The 18,529-nt window shown below is 40.8% G+C and overlaps 1 protein-coding gene across 1 annotated transcript in view; it reads left to right on the top strand.

Annotated features, from left to right (window-relative positions):
• Positions 1–6,618: 6,618 nt before the first annotated feature.
• Positions 6,619–18,529, top strand: part of CADPS (calcium dependent secretion activator) — a 499,023-nt gene continuing 487,112 nt past the window's right edge. The window contains 2 exon segments of the mRNA XM_034658585.1: positions 6,619–7,709; positions 7,711–7,945. Of these exon segments, the coding sequence (XP_034514476.1) occupies positions 7,498–7,709; positions 7,711–7,945 (447 nt within the window). The 5' untranslated portion in view covers positions 6,619–7,497.

The following is an 18,529-nucleotide window of genomic DNA, read 5'->3' as shown; positions in this document are numbered from 1 at the left end:
AAAAAACCCAAAAAACAAAAATGGGGCCTAGCTTTGTTATTTGAAATAAAATTTTGTAACAGCATCACCATCTCCACTGGCATTTATCAGAAGCTTACTATGGGCTAGACTTTGTTCTAAGCACACACATGCATTATCTCCATATCTCTTTCAAAGACATTGCCAAGAAGAGTGCCAGAATTCCAAATAAATATACCTAATAGAGACTCAATCTTAAAAAACAAGTACAGAGGTTCATCTAGATTCTTGGTTGCAGAATAATCTGGGAGAGTGAGAGCCTGAGCCACTTGGTGAAAGTTTGGTAGCTTGGGTTATGATCCTGCAGGGAGAAAGGCAAGCTTCTGGCTTTCTGCCAGTGTGTTTTCCTACTTCCTATCTCCTCTTCAGGAGGATAGCATATTAATCAGATTTATTAGATGATGTATGCCAGTTGAGGCATGTTTATGAGTGGGCAGGTCACTGTGCATTGAAGAGCTACAGCACCCATGTATATCTCTTCTATTTTCTTTTTCCATGTGACTGAGGTGAGTAGATTCAAGGCCAGCAATCTTGGGACATATCTCTTGTTTTAGGCATGGCTAATGGTACCAATTGTTATTTCATCTTCCAGTATCTTGAAACTTTCCAGAAAGTGATAAAACATCAAAATATGAATTCTGGTTTATGAAGGTGGAGATTCTGCTTAGATAGAAAGCCAAAATATATGTTTTACTTGAACATTTTCAGAGTTCTGTGTGGGGGGAGTATTAAGCCCTGGCCTAGTTCATCACAGTGACATTGTGATGTTCCTCTGTATTTGTTATTTGCATATCTCTCCCAAGAGCCACACAGGATGAAGGACAATGAAAGAAAAGGATTTGGGGGCGTGATCTCGGCGTTATGGGATCGAGCCCTACGTCAGGCTCCTCTGCTGTGAGCCTGATTCTTCCTCTCCCACTCCCCCTGCTTGTGGAGATTCTGCTTAGATAGAAAGCCAAAATATATGTTTTACTTGAACATTTTCAGAGTTCTGTGTGGGGGGAGTATTAAGCCCTGGCCTAGTAATCATCACAGTGACATTGTGATGTTCCTCTGTATTTGTTATTTGCATATCTCTCCCAAGAGCCACACAGGATGAAGGACAATGAAAGAAAAGGATTTGGGGGCGTGATCTCGGCGTTATGGGATCGAGCCCTACGTCAGGCTCCTCTGCTGTGAGCCTGATTCTTCCTCTCCCACTCCCCCTGCTTGTGGAGATTCTGCTTAGATAGAAAGCCAAAATATATGTTTTACTTGAACATTTTCAGAGTTCTGTGTGGGGGGAGTATTAAGCCCTGGCCTAGTAATCATCACAGTGACATTGTGATGTTCCTCTGTATTTGTTATTTGCATATCTCTCCCAAGAGCCACACAGGATGAAGGACAATGAAAGAAAAGGATTTGGGGGCGTGATCTCGGCGTTATGGGATCGAGCCCCACATCAGGCTCCTCTGCTGTGAGCCTGANGATTCTTCCTCTCCCACTCCCCCTGCTTGTGTTCCCTCTCTCGCTGGCTGTCTCTATCTCTGTCAAATAAATAAATAAAATCTTTAAAAAAAGAAGAAAAAAAAAGGATTTGTACACTCATAAGTACGCAGTTGGAGTATATCAAATCCTGTCACAAAGGAATCTTAGGTTTTTAAAAGAGTCCATTCCTCCTCATGGTAAATCATTAGGTACAACTTGTAAGTGGAAAAATAACAACATGTCAGCATCTCCCTAAATATTCTTTTGGAAACACACCGGGCAGAAAATCCCTATTGATGAAAGAAACAAGAGAAGAGTATGGTGCTCTTACAGACAATGGGCTGGAATCGGGACTCTCCTATGGAAGCAGAGTCAGGGTCACCCTGAGAAGAAGGGGAAGAAGAAGGGCACTCTTACGAGAAAAGAGCAGGCCTTAATATATGAACTTCTCTTTGCTAGTTTGGTTTGGCATGTAGGTGACTAGATCTAATTTAGAGCATTTCCCCCAATATGTTTATCTTTATAGAACCCTGACCTAGGTGATAGTATCAGGACCCCCTTGATCAGGACCCATGCTTACATTTTCATTTATTTTCCCTTCATTCTTCAAACCTCTCTTAACCTTTTTTTCCTACCCACTTTCCTCCTTCAAAAGATAAAGTATCCAAAGACTCATATGTTTTAAGGTAGCCACAATTGAAGGAACTTGCTATTTTCAATTATTTAAAATGGAAAACAAATTTGTTAATAAAAAAAACACCCTGATTTCAGTCATTCCTACTTTCAATCCTCAGAAAACTTCCCAATCTAAAGCCAATGTAGTTTGTGAAAACAATGAAATATAACCCGGATAATCAACCCAGAAAAATCTTTTCAAGAAGATGAAGGTATAATGATAGCAGCATTTACCAAGGTAAGCCAAATTGGAGAATTTTGCAAATCAGGCAAACTATCTATGTAATATCTTACATAGCAATATATACGTGGGTCCTTTTTTCTCTTTTATTTGCTGGCATGTTGCCATATCCATGTCAATGCAAAAGACTCAATTCTCCACTTAGTTCGCAAACACCAGCATAAACTGCATTTCAATCTACACCACATCTAGCTCTCACTTCTATTAAAAGAAACTGTATATGTAAGAAATGTGATTACCCTTGTGAATAGTTGGTTTTCAGAATTCAAGTCAAATAATTATTGTAAAATATGTTGTTCCGTTTTTCTTTTTTATCTTAACTAATAAGGTGGTTTTCCAAAACCAATTCCTGTAAGTAGTATTATTTATCATTCTAAAACATGTTTTATTGCCTGGAGTGAAAGAAGATGTTTTTGTGTGGCTTGATTTTATTATTTTTAGTCTTATGATTGTCCTTTAATTCCATCGTAACCTACTTCATTTCACTTTAGTAAGAATTATCATATGATAAAGAGTAATGATGAAGAGTAATTTTCTTAAAGAAAATAAACCATTTTCTAAGTCCCTGAAAATACTATCCAAAATAAGACAAGGATCAATGAGATAAATAGGCAAATATTCTATTATTGAAGTACCTATTCCTGGATTATTTGGTGTCTTTAATGTTGTTTTTCCTTTTAATTATTTGTGCCCAAGTTCTGGTCATCTCATTTATTATAAGCCCTTCTACCATTGAAAAAAAAAGTTTAAACCTAAAATCTATTGAAAAATACTTAAAAAAAATTTTAACTCCAGTGTAGTTAACATACACTGTTGTATTAGTTTCAGGTGTACAATATAGTAATTTAACAATTCTATACATTACTTAGTGCTCATAATGATAAGTCTACTCTTAATCCCCTTCACCTATTTCACCAATCCCCCCACCAGCCTCCCCTCTGGTAGCTATTAGTTTGTTCTCTATAGTTAAGGGTCTGTTTTTTGTTTCTTTGTTTTGTCTCTTTGCTTGCTTTTTTGTTTTGTTTCTTAAATTCCACATATGAGTAAAATCAAATAATATTTGTCTTTCTCTGATCGGCTTATTTCACTTAGCATTATACTTTCTGGCTCCATCCCTGTCATTGCAAATTGCAAGATCACATTCTTTCTTATGGCTAAATAATATTCCATTATGTATATATATACACCACATCTTTTTTATTCATTCATCTATTGATGGACACTTGAGCTGCTTCCATAATTTGGCTATTGTAAGTAATACTGCAGTGAACATAGGGGTGTATATATCTTTCCCAATTAATGTTTTCATATTCTTTGGGTAAAATATTTAGTAGTGGAATTACTGGATCATATGGTAATTCTACTTTTAATTTGTTGAAAAATCCTTTTAATAGAATATCTAATTTAATTTTCCTGACATTCCAAGGGAAGTGAGTACAATCATCCCTCATATTACAGATGAGGAAACTGAGTCTGAGTCATTAGTAAGTTTCTCAGAATAACTCTGCTGTTAAGTTGCAGAGCAGAACTGCCTAGATTGAGAGCCCAAGCATTTAACTTGACATAGGTATTTCATAAGGTTCATATTTCTCCTTTTGGTGCTTGTGAGCTATTCCTAAAATTTTAAAAATAAAAGAAATATTGATTGGAGATGTTTATGAGATGATTACATCTTTATAATATGAAACTTGTTATGAGATTTTAAAAAAATAACCAAACTATCTTCTACTAAAAAACACATAAAAACATTAAAATTGCCATTAAACTCAGTGTTACTTGATTGTTATATGAGTGACATAAAAAAGTGATTATTTTTCACCAAAGTGTCTATCAATTGCCAATGACTCTCATAACTCCTCATACTTGTGGCCTTTTACAGGATCACAGCAAACACTTCAGAGGAGGATGGTCTAGATGAGAAAACCCTGGGTTAATGTTTCAGTTGTTTCCATCTCCTCTACACTTTGCTTTTAGTGGGTGGGATTTTTTAAAAAATCAATGTTATAACTAATGCTTTCATGATATGGTCTCCAGATGGCTCACTAAAATTTATTCCATCACCTTGAGGTTATTCAAGTTTCTTATGAAGCAGAACTGGAGGTAGGGGCAAACATGCAAGCATCTAAAATAACTTATTCAAGAATATAGTGATTGTATTAGAATTGATGGTATAATGATATTTTTTTAAAAATAAGAACATGCATGTTAACAAAAGGCAAACAAATATTAAGAGCCTTTGGATATGTTCTGGGGTTATTTTCATTCTTGTTCATCAAAATTTGTATCTAGAAAGCCATGACTCTTGGTTTAAATGTCTAAGGAGTTCTGGTTGGCATATCTTATCTTTAGCAGTAGCAAAGAGCTGTAATATCCCCCAAGGACTTTGAATTAACTTTTAGCTAAGGTAAAAGATATCTTTAAAAGGATGTATACTTTAAAAGACAAGAATGCACACCATTTGAAAAGAAACATGTAAAAGTTTTCTCATAAAATCTGTTTAAGTCTCTCTGATTGAAAACTCATGGGGGGATTGAGAAGATTCTTAGGTTTAGCTATGCAATGTTACATTTAATACCCAAGTCATATGTTTATTTGATTAACAAAACATAGGCACTGAGTTTTTGTTTTAATGAGTATAATTGGGAAAAATACCCCACATAATGCCAAAGGAATTTGTAAAAATACAACAGTAAACAAAACCTTTTATAGCAATTGAGAAGTTCCAAACGGTTCTGAAGACAGAATTCATGGTCAGTCTTCTCCCAGTGTCTAATGCAATAATATTTAAATGCTTAAGCTTGCTTAAAGAAGAAATATTTAACTGGTAAATGGCCTTTGTTTGGCCTTCAGGATCACTCCCTCCTCAAATCACCATATTCTCCCTTTGTAACTTAATTCATTTTTGTGCCCTAAACATGATCCCTCTACTTGGCCAAATGCATTATTATTTCAGCTTCTTTTATTCTCCCCACTTTTCCCTTACCTACCCGAACCCCATCTCCATAACACTTTGTACCTTACTTGGACCCTTGTCTTATCATATGCCCTTGTCAAGTACGTTTTCACTTGTAATATCTTCTCTTTTCACTATTCATTCATCCATGTATCTCCCAAAGGAGATTATAGACTCTTTAAGAGAATGTCTTTTAAAAATTCCATCTACCCCAAGCAACTAGAAAAATGATCACTCCACAAAAAGGTGCTGAATAAAGGTTATCAATTGATTGGCCTACTATGTTTTCTGTTCCAGGGAAACCAATACCACATGATTTGAACATTCTTTACTTCTTCAAAATAATTAAAAAGTGAGGACTGCAAAACTGTAATAATTTCCACATTGCTGGATTATTTGTTTTAAATTGATACAGAATGTGTGATGGCCACAGTAGTCATGTCCTTGAGGTGAGTATGGTGGTGGAGTCAAACATAAGCTATACATATATTACTAATTCAAAGCCTCAAACAGGATTGTTGGAGTTAATGTGAAGCTAAATGTTGTTTTTAGTTCCTTTTTCTCAAATTAGTAAGAAAGCTTCACTTGAATATCAAAGCCTGCAGTAAAACTCATGGTAAATTTGAAAATACATATAGACAGATGTGATGTAAACTTTAAATTCACGCTACACTTTTACAATAACTCCCACGAGTATCTAGGAATAATTCGAACATTAGAAAATGCATAAATATAGGAGATGGGGGTGGGTGGAGGTGGAGAAAGGTCTCTAGATAGCCTAAGATCCAAGGGTGGAAGGTGTTGGTTTGTTTTCAATTCATCTGCGGGTCGCTGATTAGATTCAGCACGCTGGCCAGCTCCCTAGTCCGCCGCGTTTATTGGCCTAAGTGAAAGGAGCAGGGGAAGGAAGGCACCATCTGCTGCTTTGAATTAATAGATAACCGAGAAGCAGGGATGAAGACAGTAAGACAGAGTTAATATATCGGATGTTGATGCCGCTGAGTTCTTGGGGTGCCTTTGTCTGATCTCAGGGTCCCCACTCCTCCACCCAGATCCTCCAGCAGCCAGAAAAGAGAAAGGGCTGAGTAACCAGAAACCTTTCTATTTCTCTGGTATGCTTACCTCAGCAGAAAGTGTTCCCAGTTCTTGGAATTGAAGAATATTCATCATAGCTTTTGCGGGGTAGGCAAGGGCGGGGCTTCTACTTAAATAATTGAGCTACATGGTCCATACACCAATCAATTCAAAATTTGATTCACTTTTGTTTTAATGAGTGGGTGTTTGTAAATTGCTGGAATCAAAGTTTACACAGGTGGGACAAACAAGCTGCCAAGCCCCACTGCCCACAAGCCCCGGGTGTGAAGAGGTGTGGGGAAAGGAGATAAACTCTTTCTTTCTTGTACGGGATCTCACCGACTTCCTCTCCGCAAGACCTCTGGATTCAGCGTCTCCAAAGAGACGGCCCACTCTTCGCTAACAAGAAGTCAATACTGGTTTCTCTATTTCTTCCTCCCCCAACAACTTTTTGTCCGAGGGAGGGTGAGAGAGGTCGAGGCAATGAGCACTGGGGATCAAGAAGGAAATTATCCACAAAGGAGATGGGGTGAGGAGTGTGGGGAGTGTTACGGTCGGTACTGAAGCTCTGACTTTGGAGCCGCTCCACGCTCTCCCAGCTCCAGCCTTCTGCAGCCACCCTTTACGCAGCGGACACGGGAGAGTTAAGCCAATAAACACGTAAGCGCCGCTCCCTCCCCAATCGGCAAGATGCCTCTTAGGCTCTTGGCTGCATCGACAGCTTGCAACACTCGGCATCTTTTCTGGAGGCGCCTCCTTCAGCGGCTGCAGATGGTATCCGGCTGCGAGCTCGGGGCTCGCAACTGATTCTCCCCCTTGCCCACCTCCGGTCCACGGACGCACCTCTCCTTTCCCCTCCTCCCCTCGCGCTCCTGGGTCTGAGCCCAGCTCCCGATCGCCGGGCAGAGGAAGCAGTCGCGGCGGCGGAGGCTGAGCAGCAGCGCCCGCTCCCTGATTTGGGGAGAAGCGCCCATCCCGGGGAGCCGACCCCCAGCTGCCTCCAGCGCCCCCCGTCTTTTGCACCCCTAGCCCAGGGCTCCAAGGACCACCCCCCTCCCCAGGCGCCACCATGCTGGACCCTTCGTCCAGCGAAGAGGAATCGGATGAGATCGTGGAGGAGGAGAGCGGCAAGGAGGTTCTCGGCTCGGCCGCGTCCGGCGCGCGCCTGTCTCCCAGCCGCACCAGCGAGGGCTCGGGCGGTGTTAGCGGCGCCGGGCTTGGGGGTGGCGGCGGTGCCGGCGCCGGAGCCGGGGTAGGCGCCGGCGGCGGTGGGGGCAGCGGCGAGCAGCGGCGGCGGGGCCGGGGGGCTGCAGCCCAGCAGTCGCGCCGGTGGCGGCCGGCCCTCCAGCCCCAGCCCGTCGGTGGTGAGCGAGAAGGAGAAGGAGGAGTTGGAGCGGCTGCAGAAGGAGGAGGAGGAGAGGAAGAAGAGGCTGCAGCTCTATGTGTTCGTGATGCGCTGCATCGCCTATCCCTTCAACGCCAAGCAGCCCACCGACATGGCTCGCCGGCAGCAGAAGGTAGGTGCGCCTGGGAGGCCCCGGGAGCGGCGCCGGGACGTCGCCAGGCGGGCGGGGCGAACAATGGGAGCTGGCGGCGCAGCTGGCGAGCAGGAGGAGGAGGAGGAGGAGACCGCGCCCTGGGGAAGGGGCTATAAGCCCCCCTCTCCGCTACCGGGCCGGGCCCCTGCTCCAAGCGCTCCTGGAGCTGCCGGGGACCGGCGAGGGGCCTGGACCTCAGCGCCGTGTGCCCCACCCGGGAGCGCTGGGGAGCTAGGCGGAGGTCCTGCTCTTTGGCCCGGGAGGCTCCGGGAGTGACTTGCAGCCCGCGGCGCCCAGAGAGGCCTTGCTCGTTTTGCCGGGCACCCGGCACTCTCCAGCGGCGGGCGGCTGCGCTCAGCTCTGGGCCCGCCTTCCTGGGCGTGCGCTCGGCGGGCGGGGGCGCCCAGCAGGTGGGGGCACCGGTGTAGAGCGAGAAGAGCGCCTCCGAGCAGCGCGAGGCTCGCCCAGCCGTGAGAGCCGCAAGGGCCGGCGGGAGAAAGCAAGCGCGGGAGGCGAAGCTTCCAGTCACACTGCGAAGGGCACTCTCCGCCCCTCGTCCGGATCAGCTGATCCCGAGTAGGGTCGTTTAAGGGTCCTCGGGCACCGCTTCCCCCTGTGGCTGATGTTACCCCTAATCCCCCTGCCTCAGTGACCCCAGAGCCGGGGCACGCCCTCTGGTCCTTCCGCCCGGGTCAGCTTGTCTACCTTCCTCCCTTTGACCCTCTTCCCAAGGTGACTTCGCCGCCACCTTCTGGCTTTCCGAGGCCCTCCAAGCCCAGCCGCTTTTGGCTTGATAAAGTGCAGCTGCAAAGAGCTTCGCAATTACAAGCATCAAAAGCTTTTTGTGTCTGAGGCTGGGGCAGGGCTGAGGCGGCTCCGGACTGCTTTTGATGTGAAAAAAGTGCCTATTTCTATCAGCTGTTCTCAAGCCAGAGGAAGGAGGGGGAAGGTTACTGCAGGATAAGGGGCAGTGATGGGACCAGAAGAGAAGAGGTCAGGTCCCCATTTGGAGTGAGTTAGTGAAGAAAGTAAGCATTCCGTTGTTTCTTTTAAGTGAATTTGTCAATTCCATTTGAAAGAGTGTCCGGTGAAGCCCCCAGAGGGACGATTTCTTAAAATAAGTGAATTTCTTGGTTGCTGTCACTTAAGACTGAATTCCGTGTTGCTGTAGTAGAGTGTTAGGGTTTCCTGTGTTTATCCACCCTTATCTTAAGTTAGCACAGATTTCTCTGTTTGTTTTGCTTGTATATGTACACACGCCACCCAGCGCTGATGATTTATTTCAGCTATCACAAGGTTGGTTATCAGTTTTACTAAAAATACAACTCATTTCCTGGTTGGGGAATAGCAGGTGGGCTACACACTCCACTCTCTACCCCTCATCAGTGGCCCCTTGCTTTTTCAGCCTCAATATTGTGGACTACAGTAGACAAAAGTATCCTCAGAACAATAAAAGTTTTTGGATTTTTCTATTAAGGTTGGGTGTTGGGTTCAGGTACAGGGCCTGGTATTTCAAGTTTCAGCTTGGAATTATTATGCTAATTGTGTCTTTATAGCAGGGGAAATGTCATCTTCAAAATCTATCCCATTAATAACAGCACCACCCAAAGATGTCTTATTCCTTTGGCAATGAAAACTGTTGTGATTTAAAGAAAAAGTATAAAACAAAACTTTGCTTTATCAGTCAAAAGCCTTTAGAGCTCTGTCCTTTAAATAGAGGCTAACATTCAGCACTAGAATGGGGAGAGAAATATGTTCTCACAGTGGCCCATTTCTTCTCTAAACAGAAACTTCAGCCACCTGAAAAGATCATCACGAGGCTAAGGTTTTCTGGTCTGGTTGCATGTTTTACCTGAATCAGTTCAAAGCTGTGGTTTTGAGGGGCAAGTGGGTTCTGTTTTTACACATGACCTTAACATCAAAGAGACTACAGGACAGATTGATAACACTGGCATTTGGTCAAACTATTTTTAGTTATTGCAGCAAACTAGTGCTAAATGCATTTTCCAGCAAAGCTGCCTCAGGGCTGTTGGCTATACTGGGAAGCTGAATATCTATCCCCTTATTGCAAAAGAAAGCAAGCTTTTCCATTTCTGTATCTTTACGTTTTTAGTATCTTTCTGGAAAAGAATGTTTTACTATTTTTCTCCCAAGTAGAAAGCTTGGAACTTTGATGTGGTTTTTTTTTTAAATGAGTAGTCACTGAAAGTAATGGAAATGTTTGCATAAGCATTGTGGTAAAATTTAAGGCCAACAAATGAGATTGATAAACCAAAATTAGTCTTGGAGAAACATAAACTGGTTGTAAACTGTACACAAATTTATAGTACAATAGAAATGGATGAATTAGAACCAGCTAGGGGAAAAATGGTGTAGAGGAAAGGAATAGAGTGATACGGAGGGAGCCAGAGCAAACTGCGTAGGAAAAAGTCGCTGAATTGGGGAAGAGATCATATTGTCAAATCATCATGCTGTTCACCTCAAACTTACACAGTCGTATATGTCTGTTATACCCCAACAGAGCCGGAGAAGAAAAGATCATCTTGTACAGAGTGTAAGATGCTTTATGAAACCGAATAGTCTATATCACAGCACTGGTTTCAATTTTTTCAAGAACCTACCATGTGCAAGGCTCTTCACTTAGATCATTTTTTAAAAAATAGTCTTTATTTTTTTAGAAGAATTTTAGATTTACTGAAAAATTGAGAAAATAATACAGAGAGTTCCCATATACTCCAGCCGCAGCTTCCCCCTATTAGTATCTTACAATAGTATGGCACATCTGTTACAATCAAAGAAACAATATCGATACATGAGTCACANATCAAAGAAACAATATTGATACATGAGTCACAAAAATAGGTAGCTTAGAAATTTCCTTAGTTTTTACTTATATTTGTTTTCTCATTCTTTGATCACTTTAAATTCTCCTAACTCTAACAATGTAGGAATTACCATCTTAATTTTTAGAAGAGAAAATGGAGACTCAGAGTTTTTATAATTTGCCTAAAGTACTATGTAGATAGGAGAACAAGTGGAAACTGAGGCATGGGTTATTCTGATTTCAAATCCTGTGTTTTAATATGCAACCTGGCCAGAAATATTCCAGAGTGAAAAATAGAATCTTAGCATCCTGACAATATGTCAGGTGTACTTTTTTTTTTTTTTTTTTTTTTTTTAACCCGGGGTTTTTTTTTTTTGGGTTGGGAGAGNGAGCGCCTCCGAGCAGCGCGAGGCTCGCCCAGCCGTGAGAGCCGCAAGGGCCGGCGGGAGAAAGCAAGCGCGGGAGGCGAAGCTTCCAGTCACACTGCGAAGGGCACTCTCCGCCCCTCGTCCGGATCAGCTGATCCCGAGTAGGGTCGTTTAAGGGTCCTCGGGCACCGCTTCCCCCTGTGGCTGATGTTACCCCTAATCCCCCTGCCTCAGTGACCCCAGAGCCGGGGCACGCCCTCTGGTCCTTCCGCCCGGGTCAGCTTGTCTACCTTCCTCCCTTTGACCCTCTTCCCAAGGTGACTTCGCCGCCACCTTCTGGCTTTCCGAGGCCCTCCAAGCCCAGCCGCTTTTGGCTTGATAAAGTGCAGCTGCAAAGAGCTTCGCAATTACAAGCATCAAAAGCTTTTTGTGTCTGAGGCTGGGGCAGGGCTGAGGCGGCTCCGGACTGCTTTTGATGTGAAAAAAGTGCCTATTTCTATCAGCTGTTCTCAAGCCAGAGGAAGGAGGGGGAAGGTTACTGCAGGATAAGGGGCAGTGATGGGACCAGAAGAGAAGAGGTCAGGTCCCCATTTGGAGTGAGTTAGTGAAGAAAGTAAGCATTCCGTTGTTTCTTTTAAGTGAATTTGTCAATTCCATTTGAAAGAGTGTCCGGTGAAGCCCCCAGAGGGACGATTTCTTAAAATAAGTGAATTTCTTGGTTGCTGTCACTTAAGACTGAATTCCGTGTTGCTGTAGTAGAGTGTTAGGGTTTCCTGTGTTTATCCACCCTTATCTTAAGTTAGCACAGATTTCTCTGTTTGTTTTGCTTGTATATGTACACACGCCACCCAGCGCTGATGATTTATTTCAGCTATCACAAGGTTGGTTATCAGTTTTACTAAAAATACAACTCATTTCCTGGTTGGGGAATAGCAGGTGGGCTACACACTCCACTCTCTACCCCTCATCAGTGGCCCCTTGCTTTTTCAGCCTCAATATTGTGGACTACAGTAGACAAAAGTATCCTCAGAACAATAAAAGTTTTTGGATTTTTCTATTAAGGTTGGGTGTTGGGTTCAGGTACAGGGCCTGGTATTTCAAGTTTCAGCTTGGAATTATTATGCTAATTGTGTCTTTATAGCAGGGGAAATGTCATCTTCAAAATCTATCCCATTAATAACAGCACCACCCAAAGATGTCTTATTCCTTTGGCAATGAAAACTGTTGTGATTTAAAGAAAAAGTATAAAACAAAACTTTGCTTTATCAGTCAAAAGCCTTTAGAGCTCTGTCCTTTAAATAGAGGCTAACATTCAGCACTAGAATGGGGAGAGAAATATGTTCTCACAGTGGCCCATTTCTTCTCTAAACAGAAACTTCAGCCACCTGAAAAGATCATCACGAGGCTAAGGTTTTCTGGTCTGGTTGCATGTTTTACCTGAATCAGTTCAAAGCTGTGGTTTTGAGGGGCAAGTGGGTTCTGTTTTTACACATGACCTTAACATCAAAGAGACTACAGGACAGATTGATAACACTGGCATTTGGTCAAACTATTTTTAGTTATTGCAGCAAACTAGTGCTAAATGCATTTTCCAGCAAAGCTGCCTCAGGGCTGTTGGCTATACTGGGAAGCTGAATATCTATCCCCTTATTGCAAAAGAAAGCAAGCTTTTCCATTTCTGTATCTTTACGTTTTTAGTATCTTTCTGGAAAAGAATGTTTTACTATTTTTCTCCCAAGTAGAAAGCTTGGAACTTTGATGTGGTTTTTTTTTTAAATGAGTAGTCACTGAAAGTAATGGAAATGTTTGCATAAGCATTGTGGTAAAATTTAAGGCCAACAAATGAGATTGATAAACCAAAATTAGTCTTGGAGAAACATAAACTGGTTGTAAACTGTACACAAATTTATAGTACAATAGAAATGGATGAATTAGAACCAGCTAGGGGAAAAATGGTGTAGAGGAAAGGAATAGAGTGATACGGAGGGAGCCAGAGCAAACTGCGTAGGAAAAAGTCGCTGAATTGGGGAAGAGATCATATTGTCAAATCATCATGCTGTTCACCTCAAACTTACACAGTCGTATATGTCTGTTATACCCCAACAGAGCCGGAGAAGAAAAGATCATCTTGTACAGAGTGTAAGATGCTTTATGAAACCGAATAGTCTATATCACAGCACTGGTTTCAATTTTTTCAAGAGCCTACCATGTGCAAGGCTCTTCACTTAGATCATTTTTAAAAAAATAGTCTTTATTTTTTTAGAAGAATTTTAGATTTACTGAAAAATTGAGAAAATAATACAGAGAGTTCCCATATACTCCAGCCGCAGCTTCCCCCTATTAGTATCTTACAATAGTATGGCACATCTGTTACAATCAAAGAAACAATATCNAGAGAGTTCCCATATACTCCAGCCGCAGCTTCCCCCATTAGTATCTTACAATAGTATGGCACATCTGTTACAATCAAAGAAACAATATCGATACATGAGTCACAAAAATAGGTAGCTTAGAAATTTCCTTAGTTTTTACTTATATTTGTTTTCTCATTCTTTGATCACTTTAAATTCTCCTAACTCTAACAATGTAGGAATTACCATCTTAATTTTTAGAAGAGAAAATGGAGACTCAGAGTTTTTATAATTTGCCTAAAGTACTATGTAGATAGGAGAACAAGTGGAAACTGAGGCATGGGTTATTCTGATTTCAAATCCTGTGTTTTAATATGCAACCTGGCCAGAAATATTCCAGAGTGAAAAATAGAATCTTAGCATCCTGACAATATGTCAGGTTGTTTTTTTTTTTTTTTTTTTTTTTTTTTTTTAACCCAGGGTTTCTTCTATTTGAGTTGAGAGACATCTGTTCCTCTCCTTTGGGCACCTATCAAATAATCAACACGGGCAAAATGGACATTTAGGTATTAACCTCATAAAAAGTATGAAGGAAAGAGATGGGCAATTGGCTGGTAAATCAGAACACCAGACTTGTCAGGCTTTCTGTGCAGTTTTAGCCAAGAAGAACAATTGGAAAGGAGCAGGGAGGGAGAAGTTACCATTCCTGGATCATTTTGTTAGTTAATTATTTTGATTTCACTGTTCCTGGGGAAAAGAGTGCCTTGTCATTCCAGTAATCTCCCCAGTTAAAAGAAGAGACTTTAAATAGACTATGTGAAAACATATCTTTTATCATTTAAAGTACACTTTTCTTATACTACAGCGAATCTAAATATGACATGCTAGTAGTGATAATTAATGACCAAAGGAAAAATCTAGCCTTCTGACTATCACAGTGTATGTTTCAGCTGCTTATAAATGACAATTTGAAAAACTATTCTGTGCTTTTTATTTGTCCTCTTTTGTTATACTGGTAAAGTGAATACCTAGAAGTTGGCATGCCAAAGCTGTGCCATATGTTTCTAAATAATGTAGTAACGGTGATGAATGACTACCTCAAGTAAACTAGCTACTTACAGACGTTACTGAGGGAATGTAAAAGCAGTAAACAATTCTGTGTAATATTTAGATTGGCATGACCAATTATATAATTGGTTAGGAATTATAATGTCTGGATTATGAATGAATGTGGGTGCATATATACTTTTGTGTTCCTGTGTATTGGTGTGTGTATGTATGTAATGAGGGAAAGGGGCAATCCTAAAATCATGTTTATTTTATATGAACGCCTATTTTATTCAAGAGGACTTTATGAGTAGACCAAATGTGTTGTAAGTTCAAGCTACTCATTTCTATGTGATTCACCTCATATCTTGCCATGAAATTATGGCTAATGTTGAGTCACTGTTAGCCACAGAAATTCTCTTACTTGACTTTGTGAGTTGGTCATGGCTCAAAAGCGCCTGCCTTTCCTAAAATTTAAGACCTAGTCCTAGTTAACTATATATGTGCATGAGTGTATGTATATATTTTAAATCCATAACGGGGGTTCATCCATTCAGATATGTTTTAAGGCATTTGGGTTAGCTCTACTATTCAAAATTCTTAAGAGTAGCCTTGTCAATGCAACATATGATTTGGATTTTAAAAAATAAATGCTCTAACCTTTCGAGAGCATGAAATGGCTATTAAATCAGGATTCCTTCAAAAAGAATTGTTATTCTCTTCATCAGAAAAAGAATTGAAATCTTTATATATGCTTTTGGCATTTTCCTTCCAATCTCCTTGGTGCAATAGGCAGGAACTGTTTTGCACTAGTACCAGCAGAGAAATTCTGAAGATGCAGAATGCCGAAAAAAGTAAGAGAGGACTCTTGCCTCATTACATTCTTGGAATAGCCTCATGCTTCCTTAAAACTGGACTGAAGAACAAAGGAAATTAAATCCTTCATTCCTGAAGAATTGTACTGTGTATAGTGGTAAAAGTCGAATGATTCATAGATCTTTCCCCTACAAAAGCAAATTTCATATACAGTCATTGGTTATTGCATTAAAATATAATCAGTGTATGTGATTTGGGGCCAGGTGTCTATAGAACTTAAGCTGGAATGATTAAGAGAGTTCTCCTAACTTAGAACTAAGTGGGTTTTTTAAAAAATTTTTTATTATGTTAGTTTTAAATAGATGACTAGTTACTCCTTGCGCCAAGCACTGTCTCTCCCAGGCTTGGTTGAAGAACCAGAAGATACCTGTGAGATATGTTCCTGATTTGGGGAGCTTATGTTCTAGTCTGGAAGCCAACATATACACACGTCGAATAAGTTAAGTTGTAAGATGCTGATTACAAATACTAAAGTGTAGGGAAAGAGAGAATGAGTGTGTGCCTGCGTACACACGGAATTGGATATAATAGTAGAGAAAATCCTCATGGAGGAAGTAGCTAGGATTAGGTCTTAAAGAACTTGTATGATTTGTATCAGCCTACAGGAAGACAGGTATCCCAGTCTGGAGAAGAGCCGGAGGTAGCAGTAATGTGGAAAGGAGCCATTGTTTGTGGGACACTGTTAGTCCAATTCTTTTAGTTCCAAGTTACAAAAACCCAACTCAAGTGGTTAAATCAAAAGGAAAACAAAGGGGAAAGGAAAGATTTATTGGTGTCTGTAATAGAAAAACATTCAATGCTGGGTGACTATAGGCATGGCTGGATCTATGGATTCAGATGACTTTCTTGACAGAATGAAGAAAACTAGACAATGAAGAGAAAGGATATATATATATCTCAAAACTCGAACTATGTTTGAGCTCAGATGCTGCCACTAGTAAACCACGGCTAATAGGCAAGTCAGCTTCTATCTCTGAGTAATTTCTTCATCTTTCATATGAAGAGAGGGATGGGGAAGCCTTAGATAATCTCTAATGTGCCCTCTCACTATAGCAGTTGATAGTTCTTGCTGGGCAATGCAGTTCCTCATTATCAAGACTTAACATTTCCTTCAGTCTTCAATTTGTGATATTTTTACATTACAACATAAGGTAGTGTCTTCAGAGAATCTGAGACAAATCAAGTTAGAGCTCACTTTAAGTAAATTTTTGGATGAGGAGGTGAGATCTTAAAAGTTTATAAGACTACAAACTACACGGGAGCTTGTAAATTGTGACCTGTGGGCTAAAAGTGACCCACAAGTATATTTTGTTTTGTCTACAGTGCATTTTCCAGTTTTTTGGATTAGTTATCAACATTTAAAACCATGAACTTCACCAAAAAATTTGTATTTCTGGCTTCTCTTATAACTGGAAGATATGTTAGTGGAAGATGAAGCTGAGCCTGAGTTGTTGTTGTTGTTGTTATTGTTTGAGTTTTCAAAAAGCAATAAAAATAAGACTACCAAGCCATCAGTTAAATAATGAAATGTTGATCACATTTAACTGAAATTATTTTTGTTCTAAGATGGACACCATATACATCTGGATGGTAGGACACCCACTATCTGATTCTTGCCAGCACCCATCTATTCTTGCCATTGTTGCACAGATATTGATGGTCTGACCCTGGTCCCTGTAACACATCCGAGAAAAGGGTCTGGAAATTTGGAACTCCATGTTCCCTGTCTCTGGGAACAGTTTCCTTGTTAGGATCAGATTTATAGTTTCTGCAGAATTGGAGAGGTGATGATCAGAATTACCTCGCTATTTTTTCGTTTATCAGTCCAAGCGTGTGATAGAATTCTCTGATATTAGCAGGTAAGGGAGGGAGGATGAAGTCTGCAAATGGTTCAAAGTCTGGTCATTGGATTTGACATATGACAGACAGTGAATAGGAGTTAAGAACATAGACTCATAAACTTGAATGCCTGGATTTGTTCCCTTGCTGTACCCCAAACTGCCTCAGTGATTTTGGGCAACTTATTTAACCTCTGCGTGACTCAGTTTACTCATCAATAAAATGGGGATAGTAGTGGTACCTTTGTCATTGGGTTCTTATGAAAATTAAGTGAGATAATACACTAAAGCTTTTAGAACAGTGCCTGGCATGTGGTAAGTGCTGTTCAAGTGTTCTTGTTCTTGTTGATATGTGCAATGTTGTGTTATTTTTGTCTGTAAAGGGACTGAGAAAGTTAATATATGCAAAGTACTGACCATAGCAAGCCTTGTATTTATTATTTCTCTCATTATTGTGATTATTATCATTATTGACATGATAAGCAGACCTGGAAGGCAGTGGTTACCATCGTAGCCTCATCTACAGAATAGATGGGGTTGAGGGTACAATGCATCACTATTTCTCTTTTTTGAAACACTTCACTAACACTGCCGGTCACCAGTCTCTGATTCAAGTCCCTGGTCAGTTTTGTGACCTGGTGACTATGGGACTTTGGGCACATTATCCAGTCTCCTTAAGTCTGTAAAGTGGGGGAAAGTAATATTGAAGATCACAAGAAAAAAAAAAAGCATGTTAACTGCTTAACAAGTCCTTCATATGGAGTAAATGTTGAGCCAGTGTTGTCAGTAACAGTAATTCCTGCTTTTTGTCCACCAAATGTCCCCGTACTATTTCATACTACAGTACTTTTGCTCATGCTGTTCCTTATTTTAGAACATCTTTAGAGCATCTCACCTTTCTTCAACTGATTTGCTCTTGTTCATCCTTTAATTAACTCAGGTGTTATCTCTTACCAGAAACCTTACCCAAATCTAAATGCTTTCTCAACTCCCTAGTCTATTTCTACTTTACTCCTCGTATATTATATTTAAATTACCTTATATACATATGCCTCTCTCCCACTAGATTGTAAGAATCCCAAAGACAGGGACCACATTTACTGCTCTTTGATTCCCATTTTCTGAAAACAGTGCTTGCCACAAAGTAGGTGCTTGTAAACATTTAGACTTGAAATTCCACACTGATGTTTTCTTTCCTAGGGGGCTTCTAAAGAGAGGAAGTGAAAGAGTCTTAAATATAGTCTGCCTCTATTTTAGGT

The sequence above is a fragment of the Ailuropoda melanoleuca genome, chromosome 4 (genome assembly GCF_002007445.2).
Source record: "Ailuropoda melanoleuca isolate Jingjing chromosome 4, ASM200744v2, whole genome shotgun sequence".
In the NCBI taxonomy this organism is placed as follows: Eukaryota; Metazoa; Chordata; class Mammalia; order Carnivora; family Ursidae; genus Ailuropoda; species Ailuropoda melanoleuca.
The sequence above is the reverse complement of the archived record's forward strand: the minus strand, read 5'-3'. Positions and strand labels throughout refer to the sequence as shown.